We start from the raw sequence: 13,429 nt of genomic DNA, 5'->3' as shown, positions 1-13,429 counted from the left end.
CCCAGATATCCAAGTAAAGATGAGGAATGACCTCTCAGTTGCCTATGGAAGGGGAAATCTAAACATCTAGGTCCAATGCGCTTAGTGTTCTGAGATACATTATTGTGTACATCAGGAGTTTGCAAATCTTGCCCCACATCTAAACCATCTTAGGAGATTCCCAGTACCATCATTCTCCATTCCCTCTCCCCGCCTTTATGTGAAGGTCTATTAGGTTAGAATTTACAAATATAGGACATGGTGTTTCTGATATGAAGGCAACTTGGGGAACTATTGCTATATTTAAAAGCTCTAGTATTCATGGGAGAAAGAAGGCCAAGGCAGCAGGGCTTCTGAATGACTAAGATGTTTAATTTCTAGTTTTCTAATTCCCCTCAGTAGAATGCCTAAATGTAGCAAAGCAGATTGGTTACCACTTCCAGGTTGGTTAAGAACTACTTAAAATGGTATGGACCCAGATGAACAGAATATGTCTGAAAAGGGATTTTATTTTTCTCCAGTGAAGGGCTAGAATAAAAGTCAGGAACCTAAGCTCAACTTGCTGGCCTACTGTTCAGGAATATATACCAGATATTAGGGAGGAAGGTACTTTCCATGGGCACCTGAGAAGCAAATCACGCAGCCCATAAGACATCAGAAAACAAACTTCAGATTAATTTAAGACCCTACTGACGTATCGTGCTGGAGCCCCAGGTAACCACCTGAATGAACTCTTCCTTGCTAAGACCTTAGAAGGGAAAAATACTAGATTTCTGAAGCTCATGAATGCAATCAGGTTCAGGCACAGAGAGGCTTTTTAAAAATCTATTTATATGGAATTGATTAACAATTCATATTGATGCTACATCAAAAGGTGTAACTCAAATTTTATTTGTCTTCTCTTTCTTCGTTGCTGTCACCCTTAGTCCTCATCATTTTGTGCCTGAAATATTGCAGGAACCTTATAATCTTATAAATGCTATATTGTGGTTCATTCCATCCAGGGTCTCTACATATATCTCCAGAGTTTGGTCTCAAAATGTAAATATGACCATGTCTCTCTCTTACTTAACTCCCCCTCCCCTACCTCCACGTCCCCATGCTGATTAAGAAGTACATGAAAATTCAGCCTCACCTTCTGTGGCATGCTAAGACCTTTAAACCTGGCTGAATCAAACCCTAGTTCTGTTCATTTGAATTTTTTCTCCAAAATACAGTCTAAACATTGAACATTTCATTGATTCCAGGTGTGTATCTTTCTTTGGGGTTTTCTTACCCTTAAATCTTTGTCCATTTGCTATTCCCTTTGACTGGAATTATCTTAGCATTTTATTCTATTTGGGGAACTTCTACTTTTCTTTAAATTTAACTTAGAATGTTGGTCTCTGTGAAAAAGTCTATGATTTCCGCCAAAAGAGTGCTCTTTGCATTTCTGTCCTCTCTTCCTATCAAGAGAATATCTATCAAATGACATTATTTATTAAACAGTTGCCTATAGATTATTCATGTGTGATTTATGGCACATTGTAGGTATTCAAAATATCTGTTAGAAGAATAAATTACCGTTCTTATGACTAAATAGTACCACATTATATGATTTAAGGTTCACTGGAAATGAACTGTTCCTCCATAGAGTATATATTGTTTTGGCTTTTTTTAATTTCAAAATTTATATTAGATCTTTAAAATTGTTTAATTATTTGAACCCATAATTAAAAGTATTATCCTCAACTTTGAGAGGAATAATACTTGAAACTTTATAAGATGTACAAAAGATGCTTAATTTAATTTATTGGCTAGAACCTTTTCTGAAATTGAATTTTAATGAGGAAGGAGTAGCAGAACAATATTATGATAATGTGACAAGAGGTAGAGAGACGGGAAGTGTAGAAAGGATGTTGTACATTTACTCAAGAACATTTGTTATGCCACAATCATGTGTCAGGCCCTGTGTTAGCCCGTGGGAATACAGATAAGTAAGAAATTCAGAAAGGACTCAGGAAACATAAAAGAGAGATTAGAAACATTTAATAGTACATTTCATTTATATCACAATTATATATAGCTCTGGGCCTTATCATCACCAAACATCAAATTTATCTTTTGCATCAAGTTTTCTAAAATTGTTTTAATTATATCCTTCATATGTAATTGGTTACATGATAGATATTTTGAATTTCAAAGTGGGATTTTATTTATAAATATCTTCCAATCTTGGCTACAGAGAAACCCATTTGTTTTAATTATCTGAAACTAGAATTTAATTTATCAGATATTAAAAATAATGTAATAAGCACCAACAAAATTACCACTCAAAACAGTAATCAACTCTAACCATTGCCTTTCCTAATTTCTATCCCCTAACTTGTCCCACTCAATGAAAACCATATCTTAAAAATCAAGCTTTCTTGTTTATGTAACCTTTTATTATAGTCTATGTGCTCCTTGGCATACGTATTTAAATTATTTTAATTATTTTTAGTTTAATAAAAAAGAACATTTTCTGTTGTAATGTTTTGGAATGGTTCATTTAATATTATTTTGGTAAAATTTATTCATATTGTTGTAGGTCCCTGTAGTTTATATAATACTTTTTTTTTTTGTGATATGGGATGGTTTTTGTGTCTAATTATTTGATGGGCATTTGGTTTGGTTCAAGTTTATGCAGTTGATAGCTAATTTTTATCAATTACTGGTAAGTGGTATAAATGATCAATATGGTCTTGATTTGTATTTCTGTGTTTTTAAAACAAAACTAAAAAAAATGTTGACCTTTCCTTTATGTACTTACTAGCTAAGTGTATTTTGTCTTCTGTGAAATGTCTTACCCTCTCCCCTGAGTCTATTGAAATCTTTGTGCTTTTTTATTGGTTCCTTAGAATTCTTTATATATTTTAATACATATTTGTGCTGATTTTGTGTAATGCAAGCATGTTCTTCCAGTTTGTAATTTATATTTTTTCTTTTATTTATTTTTTAAATGTCAAAATCCATTGTAAAATATTTAAAAATTTAAATCCACTATAAAGTCTTAGCAATTAAAACAATATGACACCAGCACAGAAACAATCAAGTAGATCAATGAAATAAAATGAGCATTCTAGAAACAAACACATATCTCTAACAATGTAATATATGATTAAATTGATATTTCAAATCAATGGGGAAAATAAAGCTTATTCAACAAATAAGGTGCATGGACCACTATTACTTGAAATATAACAATATGGGGCCCTATTTCACACATTACACAGAAAACATTCAGGTGAGTTAAAAATCAGGATGTAAAAATTAAGGAGTTTTAAAAGAAAATACAAAATAATTTAATTTACATTTTTCCATTATAAAGATGTCTTTAATAAGTTTTACATTTTGATAAAGTTCCACTGACTGTGTTTTTTTACAGTCCCTGTTTTTTCTTATTTAAGCAAACATTTCCTACTGTGATACCAAAAGATATTTATATATGTTCTACTAACAATTTCAAGTATTTTTGTTTTTTGGGTTTTTTTTTACAGTTAAGGTCATAATCACTCAGGAGTTGATTTTTGAATAACATTTTGTTAATTTCATCTTTTCTAATAAGAGTTGCTATTTTTTGGTATCTCCATTTACTGAGAAGTTGCTTATACTCCTGCTGTCTGTCATGCTATATTTGTCATATACCAAAGTTCAGTATTTCTAGATGTGTTACTAAGTTTCTCAATTCTTGTCTGTCTCTATGCCAAAGTAACTGTCTTAATTAAATCTTCATAAGAACTCTTAAAGTATAGCATATTCCTCTTTCCTGCTATTTCTAAGAAATATTCCAGATATCTTTAGCTTTTTATACTTTTTAGAATCATATTTTCAAATATTGTCAAAAACTGAATTGGAATTTTGATTAAAATCTTGTAGATTAATTTGGGACAGAATGTTTGCATAATACCTTCTTTCTGTCTATGAACATGGTATATTTCTCAGTTTTTCTAGGTTTTGATACAATTTTATTCTCTTGAGTCTTGCTGCATATCTTCCATTAATTTTTAAGCTTCATCTATTTCAGCTTCTCCTTTTTGTATTTATCACTGAATCTAATGTTTCCCCCTACATTTCTGTATTTACATATTTTTATAAGACATGAATATAATGATATCCAGTTTGGTAACTAATTATTTGTCCCTCAAATGAGTTAAAAGTAGGTTTCTTTTCTTTTGACATAATCTTTTTTAAATTCAGGTATTTTAGAGAATTGAATTAAAAAAAAATTAATAGCATTTTGTTTAGGCTAAAACAAAAGGCTTTAAATGGCTAGTTTCCCTCCACATTGTTATGGGGATTTTTCTGCATTGTGACAAGAATGAAGAAGAAGCAGGAACAATTCAGTAATGTTTAACGGTTTATATATTTTTAAGCCCACAGATATTATATACATGGAGAAAGAAAAATATAACAGCTTGCAATTGTATTTCACACAAAAAATTGATCTTTACATAGTTATTGGTCTCATTAAACAATATAATTTATAGATTGTCAGTATCATTTATGTAAGTGCTATAGTTTTTCTAATGAAATTATATTTATGTAAAAACATTATTTTCATTGATAGGCCCAGAAAGGTATTAAATATTTTGGGTTAACTTAAAATTAAGCATCATAAATACAATCAATATCAAATTATCTTCTTAGATAGTTTGTATGAAAGAATTTACAATTTTCTCATAATTTGATGAAAAAAGATCAGGCTTCCTGGGATTTGGATCACATTGTCCATTAAAAAAATAAACTCTGTTACACAAATTTATCAGCTATGGCCAACTCTCTAGATTTCTTCTATTGCAGATTCAGCTGAAACAGAACAAGAAAATCTGATAGATTGACTTGCAATGTATCTATACACAAAGTGGGCTTCTCTAACTTTTCTTTTTTTTTGGCTGAGTGTCATGGGCAAATCTAAATATAATGATTCAACAAATACACCTACAAAGAGATTATATTTGAAAGTAAAAGGTATTTATCTTTTTCAATCAGTATGCAAAATACAATAGAAAAAGAAGTATAACTTGAAAATATATGCATTCCTATGAGCAATCTGGTATCTTGGTTTTAAAATTGGCCTGTGGCAATATACATATGAAGTCTTTTAATTGAGTATAAATTTAGCTTCCTTTCACTTTTTAGTAAATTGTTTTTTCCCTTCTTTTCTGGAGAGATAGAGCTAATGTTATATCAGTCCAATTGAATTTTGATTATGATGGAACACAAAAAAATTAATAATTGAGATGTTAGAAAACAGTTTTCATGACCACAAATGAATTGTCAGTTCATAAAATTTTATCAAACTAAGAGAAAAATGTTCTCACTTGCAAATATCAAATTCATGAATGATGAAATCTAGATTTATATATATTTTTATTTGGTTTCATAAGTTCTAATATGAGAAACATAATCTTTAGAAATATGACATTGTGTCAATTATTTCTAAATTCTTTTACAACTAATGTATACCTCTGCATCATTTTAAGAAATCAATTTTATTTAAAAATATACAAAATGATGCAAGAAAATAAGGAAGTTCATATTATATATATTTGATTTGAAATTCCCCATGTATAAAAGTACTTAGAAGATATAATCCCAGAAAAATGTATAACATTTTGTTTTAAATTTAACAGTAAAGAAGAATCATCAGTAACATCATATGAGAATAACTTTGAGAATTCAAAGGTTACAGGTAATCTTACATAATTTTTAAACAAAATCTGTTGTTTTTGTTAAAGTCTACAATTATAACAATCTTACATAGGTACAATTATATTAACTTTTCAGATACCTATATCCCAATAATTGTTTGTTCTCATGAGGAGAAGGAAGACTTGGAAACTGGTAATCAAAATGTAAAAGATGTAAACAGGGAGCATGATGAGCATAATGAAAAAGAATTAAAGCTGATGGTAAGTGTTCTGTTTGCCACAGTATTAGAGAAGATGAATACATTTATGCTTCAAAGATGATGCAATGCTGGACTTTCAATAGCTTCAACTAATGTAATTTGCAAATGTGAAAGCACAGCCTATTCTGTCTTAGCTTGATCAACAAGGCACTTTGATTTCAGTATTCTGCTTCTGCTCTCTACAGTGATAAATTAATAACATTCATTCTTCACCTCTTTATGAACAGCTCTGAGTAATAGTTTATAGGAGTTACAGAAGAGATAGCACTATTCTGATATGCATTTCTAAACTTTGCGGCAAGTGTACACTTAATGTAAACTTATCAACATTAGATGGCAGGACTAGATGATTGTTAGCGCTCTGTCCAGCACTACAAGTATTGCATTTACTGTCATTTTTTTTAACTTTCATCTTTGTGAGAATCTCAACATTCTATATCACTAGAAAGTATTAAATTACAAAATAAGAAGACATCTTGTGCCATATTTTAAAAGCAGGGATCAACCACAGTACTGTACAATGTAGTATTAAATTTATTACAAATTTCAAACTTGGTGAACATTCAATCTATTTAGAACTTAGAAGGGGAGGTTTACATATCTTTTTTAGTATAAAGGAAGAAATAAGAGTAAATGAATCACATAATTTATTCCTTAGTGTGTATTTGGTTAGAGCTCTTGTTGTTAGAATACATAGATTCACAATTATCTGAGAATAAAATGGCATTTGCCTCTTCAAGTGCCAGGCCTGAAAAAGAAAAGAAATAGAGCTCATCTTCTTTCCACATATTCTCCCTTTTTAATAGTGATAAGGGAGCTGCATCACTAAAGTAGGCAATTTACTTTGTTCTAACTTTAAGAAACCACAAAATTGTCACCCATTGTGAGAATTCTTACCAGTAGAAAGTTAACATTGCCATTTTTCCCAAACACGGAATATAGTGAAAGGGACCTGAAAAATTACATACTTTACCAACATACCTCATTACAATGAGCAGGCTCAAATATAAAAGTTTGTTTAGAAGTTACTGAGATTGTATGTCCAATAAATGAATAGGGAGCTGTAATTTAGAAGCTAATTTGCTCCATGCTGACATTAATGAATAAAACAATGAAGTGCTATAATAGATGGAAATACAATCAAATCTGTAGAACCCACAGGCATAGGCTTACAAGACAGCTGTGCAGTTGACAAGTAACATGAGCCTTATGTGAGAAGAAGGGGAAAACGTAAGATTTGCATATAATTATTGAGATCATGCAAATGTCAGTTATGAGGAGAAAAAAAAAAGACACAGGCATCTCACTGTTAAATCCTGACAGTTGGCATCACTGAAGAGCTCAAATACATTTGAGTACCCGTTGGCAGAGGGTCATTAAAACAGAATTTGCAGAGACATTAACTCCCTCACTTTTCTTTGAGTGACGTTTTGCTATTAATAGTTTGCAGAGGCTTTGCAGAAAACATATTAATAAAAGAAACTGTAATAGGGGCACCTAGAGCAAGTGTGAATGCAGCAAGGGGCACCCAGAAAGCTACTCTGTAATTGATTAGCAGGGTGCAATCAATGTGTATATTCTAAGTGATGAGAAAGTGCAATGACAAGCAAGAATAGTTGAATAATATAATGTGTTATTTGTAAGCTGGGAAGGAGAATGATTAATTTTGACTGCTTTTCTTATTAATCTCATTCCTAATTCATAGCTTATAAGGATCCCCCCAAAACAGCTAGCTTCCAGAATTTGTACTAAATCCACAAATGAAATGAGTCAAGGAATTCTACCAAATAATTAGTAGACAAGTTAGTTAAACCTATCTAATTCATTTTGTATATTTAAAATCATTTTGGTCATTATTTATTTATTTATTTTTTATTTCTTAAGGTAAATGAATGCTTAATCAGAAGTTCTGCTTCTAAAGATGAAAATAATACATTTTCAAAAAGTACAGTCAATTTTCCAAATAAAGCTGAAGGGTTAGAGAAGAAGTATATTTATGATGAAGTACACACTGACTTGCTTAAAAGGACTTTGTCATCATGTTCATCGCCAGAAACCTCCTTAAAGAGAGATTTTTACCATGATGAAATTTTTTTCTCAGGAAATGAGTGTAGCCATCAACCTTCAGAGGAAATTACTTCAGATATGAGAAAAATCAAGCCATCGTTGAGAAATATTGGCAGTGATAAATTAGTGAAATCACATATCAGTATCAAAGAAGCATTGGATGATAACGCTAATCCAGATAAAAGAAGAGGAAGAGTACAAATATCTTGTCCCTCCTCAGATCAACTAATGGCAAACAACCTTAATAAAAAACATGAAGGAGAAGCTATAAAAATTAAAATAAAAGATTGGGAATGTTTAAGAAGAGATTTATATTCAGATTTTCATTTGGGAGAATCCATTGAAAAAGGATCTTCAAAGAAAGATTATGGGAATGGTACAAATGAGAAGGAGAAACATTTAAGTGTTAATGAAAAACAAAGCAAATGTCTTCAATCAATATTACATGACCAAGAGAAGACAAACCACTCTGAAATAAATGTGGATAAGATTGGAGCTAGTTGCAGGGAACTAACTGTTCTGATGAGTAAAGATACCACAGCTTCTGACCAGACAATCAGAACAGATTTGTCTCAGTCACCAACAGGAAATCTAGGTCAGGAAGAAGCTGTGTTAACAACCCCAGAGTGTGACATCTCAACTAGTAAAGGCACTACTTTAGGAATGATGCCTGATCAAGTTTGTTCAGGAAATAGAGGTATTTTGAGAAATGATCATCTTTTCCAAGCTGAAGAAGAAAATTCATACGGGATTAGTCCTGAAGATCAGAATAAGAACAAACAGCATAAACAACCATGGAATGTTCTGGAAGGTCAGGAAAAAGCAAGAGAGAGTAAGGCAAATACAACAGAGCATATCAAAGAACAAGCAGATTGTGAAGACATGTGGGATAAAAGAGATAATACAAAGAATTTGAACGCTACTCCTACAGAAAAATTGTTTACCTGCCAAGAAACTGTGAGCTGTGCACTGTCTTCTCTAACTGATCATGATATTACTGAGAAAGCAGAAGCAGGTACAGCTTATATAATTAAGACAACATCAGAAAGTGCTCTAGAAAGCATGTCTGTTAGAGAAAAAGCAATAAATGCTAAGCTATCTCAAGGGACTGCACAAAATGACAAGCCCATTGAGTTAAAGGAAACAGTGTTTGACATACATGAAGGGAGAAAGGATGACTCACATTATACCTTTTGTCAAGGAGATAACATAAGTATAATCTATGACAATGATTTTGAAAAGAAAACACATTTAGATATTTATAATGTACATGTAGATGAAATGGAGAGTGACGAAACCCTACCTATGTACAATCCTCCAAAGAAATGTAGCATTGGAAATATAACATCTGTAGAAGAATCCTTGCAGGTCTTTAGAGGCAATCAAAAACCAGACTCAAAACTGAATTTGTATTTGAGAATGTTACCAACAGACAAAAAAACATTTCCAAAAAGTAGAGATCATGGGCAGGTCCAAGAATTATCAAAGGGAATTGATGTAGGTGCCATTATTAATTCTGCTTTAAATTCAGACCCTAATAGGCTGTCTGAGAATGGCTCTCATATTTCCAATCACTGTGCTAAAACTCCAGTGTCATCTTATGAACAGGCAGTTGCTATAGAGAGTACAGTTACTACCATGACTCTCCAATCTATTCCTTCTAAATCAGAATATAATTTTAATCCATCAAGTGCAGTACAAGGTATTGAAAAATACCCACATCCTTGGGATATACCTGAAGAAGTTTCCAAAAGTTCAGGAATAATGACATCAGTTAGAAGAGAAAAATGTATAGGTCCGATTTTCCAACAAGGAAAATGCAATGTGAAAAAATATTTAGGGCCAATGGCTTTACTCACCGAAGATATTGAAAATGTAGAAGAGGCAAAACATAAAAACGAAGGATTGTTAAATTCTGAACAATCACTGTGTTCTCCAAGTGACAAGGAATCTGAGAGCTCTGCTTCTGCTAATCTCCATGACCCAGAATGTCAAGCTCAAAGCAGTGGATCTCTGCTTTTGAAATACATCAACTCAAACACATCTTATTTTCTTTTGTTTCTGATATTTCTTGTAACTATTTACCAGTATGACTTAATGATCAGCTTGGCATTCTACCTTTTTTTGTTGTACTGCCTATCTTGGGATGGGGGGAGACAAAAAAAGTCTGTCAGAAAAAAGTAAACTTGGGATTACTATTATTTTTCTTCAAAGATAAGCTATTTAGCCCCAAACATTTGGATTGGTGAAAAAGACAATTCATTGTTCAAAGAGCCAGTGCGGTTTTTCTCTTAAAGTATGATTTTAAAAGGAATGCATATGAAATTTGCTCCTTCAATAAGTAATTATTCTTTGTAGGACCATTATGCTTGGATCATTAAATACCTATATGAATATGAGACCTGAAGCACATCAAGTTGAAATTAGGTACAACTGTTGCTCCTTAGCAGCTTATGAGTTGCAATGCTTCATGTCTCTTCACTACTTAAAGTGCCACTTCTTGCATTCATTTCTTTCGCAGTAAAGCTTCATTTTATTTTCCCTAAGAGTATGTTTTCCTCTTTGGTTTTTAAAAATAAATAAACCATTTAGTACTGACCATGAATTTGCATTTTACCACTGTATGGTTTATCAGCACATTTTGATAGATTAAATTTTTCAACTTCAATTTAATATTTTAAGAACAATACACATATGTTAAAATATGTAAACTCAAATTGAAGAAACATGTCACTTGTTTGAATTGAATAATACTTTGTACACACACATACCTTTCACCTCCTTTACTTCCTGACTATAAAAGTCAGGACATTTATAAATCAAATCTGACAAAGACTGAAACAATTGGCAGACGATCTTTCAATTCTACAAAATTTTGTGGATGGGCTGTCTTTAAGTAGTTTTTCTCTCTTATAAAGGGAGATTGTGTAACATAGTTGAATAATTACAATTCCAACTATTACTCAGAGTGAAAATTTTAAAGTTCTACAAACATTGCTTTAACTTTTATTAATAATAATAATAATAGTTTAAAAATACTTCCAAATGAACTATTCTACTTGGTAATATTTATTGTCCTCACATAAATTTTTAATCTCTTCTCACTATAAGACAATGAATTATTCCTCAAGGTGCATTTAGATAACAAACAACTAATCATTAGTAATATTTATTATATAACTATCAGGTTGTTAGAAAAATAACTCAAATTTTAAACTAAGCAGATAAGTAGATATGGAAATCTACTGAAGAAGAAATGAATATCGATTGCAGGCATGATTTTGGATATTGTTATTATCTAGGCTAAGTCTGTGAAATAATGGAACTGGTCATTTAGTCACATAGGGATAATGCAATCATTCTTATACAAGCAATTTTACTGATCCGAAGTCAGACGTCTTCTGAATGACTACTATAATTTCAAGTTCCACTGAAATTAAATGCTGGACTTTTAACTTTTTAGTTGAACAAATACAAATATCCTTAAACAGAACTTAGCAAAAATATTTGATTCAGAAAGCACATTTTTATTAAATACAAGTGGAATACTGTAGGTCATACCTAGAGTGTTCTCTCTAAAATTGCTGTTCTGCTGACTTTGTTGACAGATACAAATTATAGTGATGTTAAGGTTAGTATTTATTCAGTTCTCAGTAGCTTGGGTTTTTCTTTCTACCTTTAAGATTTTCATTCAAAATACCATATCTCCTTAATGCAAAGAATACTACAGTACTTCATGAACACAGGTGCATAGACTGTAATAATTCCTTTATTCACAAAAGAATGTAACTTCTTTGATTTCTTTTATTTAATTCTTGGTAACATTAACTTACTAAACATTCTCATACATATTTGTTATATGACAACCAAAGGATTTAAATACTCACTGTATATTTCCCTGCCTGCAATGAAAAAATGTGACTTAATTGACTTTTCAAATATTACTTATGAAACATTTGAAATAGTCATAAACTTATAAAACCATTGCTGGGTGAAGAGGTAGATTTTTGAAACATGACTTAGTCACATCACTATGTTGAACAAGAAAAGTAGATCTCAGGAAGACCTGGCAAAGCCTGGTTAAGAAAGATTTGATTGTGAATCATTATGTCAAGGGTGATCTCTGCAAGCACAGCTGCATTCACTGTGTCTTCAAAGCCTTAGGTAAGAGCCAAAAGAGGGTGTGTCATGCAAATAAGCTAAAATTCACTGCACATTTGCTTCTTATAGTGGGTAAAAAATATGATATCTGATATTCTAACTACGACCTTTTGTCTTGCTGGGCTTCTATTAGGAACAGAATTACAAAAATTAATTGGCAAGTCTAGCAAGTGTAGATAGTAAAATCATGTTAAAAATTTACATCTGTATAAGACAAATATGTTTTTCACCATAATAAGAAATGAATCATTGAAATAACATTCATCCCTCAACATTTAATAACATTGGATTAATGCAGTTGTGTTTCCCTGCTGAGCTGCAGTATTTTGATAGTAAATTATTTCATAGAATACATATAGATATACATATACATACATATTTTGTTACAATTTTGTGAAACAGGATTATGTTTTATTTTTCATCTTAAATCAGTCTGCTGGTTAAACATGTGCACCAAATTTGGGAAATAAATAAAATACTTTATTTTTTCCAAATACCATTGATGTTATGTTCTTAATAATTTCTTTTAGTCTTATATTACGATGCTTGTCCTCTTTATTAGGTTCACTTTTTGCATGTAAGTAAATCAAAACTGAAAACAAATCAAAACAAAAACTAGCAGGAAGACTAATACAGATGTAGGCAGGAGAGCTGTATCATCTCTAGGGCCATTTCATATATTATCTTATGAGGATCTCTGACCTTTCAGTTTTCATTGAATGAATATAGAAGTTGAACTATGCAATAAGGCTCATTTTTGGCTATTAGTCCTGTCTTAGCTAGTTCTTATAGAACTGAAGAATAGAATCTACTCTAATTTTGAAGTAAGGTACAAAAGAAATATGACAAGCCATGTTCTTCCAGCATCACTACAGTTGTATACCTATATGAAGAGAACAGCCTAAAAAGCTCCTTTTATTGATTTGATTATTTTTTCTATTTTCAGAAATACTTTATAATAATTTATGGCAACATTAAGTTTCATCTTTTAAAAATAGATATTCTCGTTAATCCAATATGTTTCTATAACTTTATCAAAACCTCTTTAAAACAGCAAATAAAATTTCCACTAGATTTTCAGCCTAGCTTTAACTGATCATGTTTTATGAGAAATGTCATTATTGTAGAGTGTTAAATCCTTATTAAACAACTCTTTAAAAATTTCAGCATTTTTATTTTGTGTCATTTTTATATTTGTAAAATACACATGTATTACTTTCACTTTTCAAATATAAACCCCTATATTATATGGAAATTCCCCAAGTATTTTCCTAATATGTCCAAATTTGT

At 31.2% G+C, this 13,429-nt stretch overlaps 1 protein-coding gene across 1 annotated transcript in view; it reads left to right on the top strand.

The window, feature by feature from the left end:
* The window catches only part of PPP1R3A (protein phosphatase 1 regulatory subunit 3A), a 46,756-nt gene extending 34,121 nt beyond the window's left edge, over positions 1-12,635 (top strand). The window contains exons 2-4 of the mRNA XM_054564176.1: positions 5,634-5,692; positions 5,788-5,912; positions 7,796-12,635. Of these exons, the coding sequence (XP_054420151.1) occupies positions 5,634-5,692; positions 5,788-5,912; positions 7,796-10,162 (2,551 nt within the window). The 3' untranslated portion in view covers positions 10,163-12,635. The remainder of the gene's footprint in view (positions 1-5,633; positions 5,693-5,787; positions 5,913-7,795) is intronic.
* Positions 12,636-13,429: the final 794 nt, after the last annotated feature.

The sequence above is a fragment of the Pteronotus mesoamericanus genome, unplaced genomic scaffold (genome assembly GCF_021234165.1).
Source record: "Pteronotus mesoamericanus isolate MK-2021 breed Mesoamerican mustached bat unplaced genomic scaffold, CSHL_Meso_final scaffold_85, whole genome shotgun sequence".
Lineage (NCBI taxonomy): Eukaryota > Metazoa > Chordata > Mammalia > Chiroptera > Mormoopidae > Pteronotus > Pteronotus mesoamericanus.
Note: the sequence above shows the minus strand (reverse complement) of the source record. Positions and strands in the feature narration are given on the sequence as shown.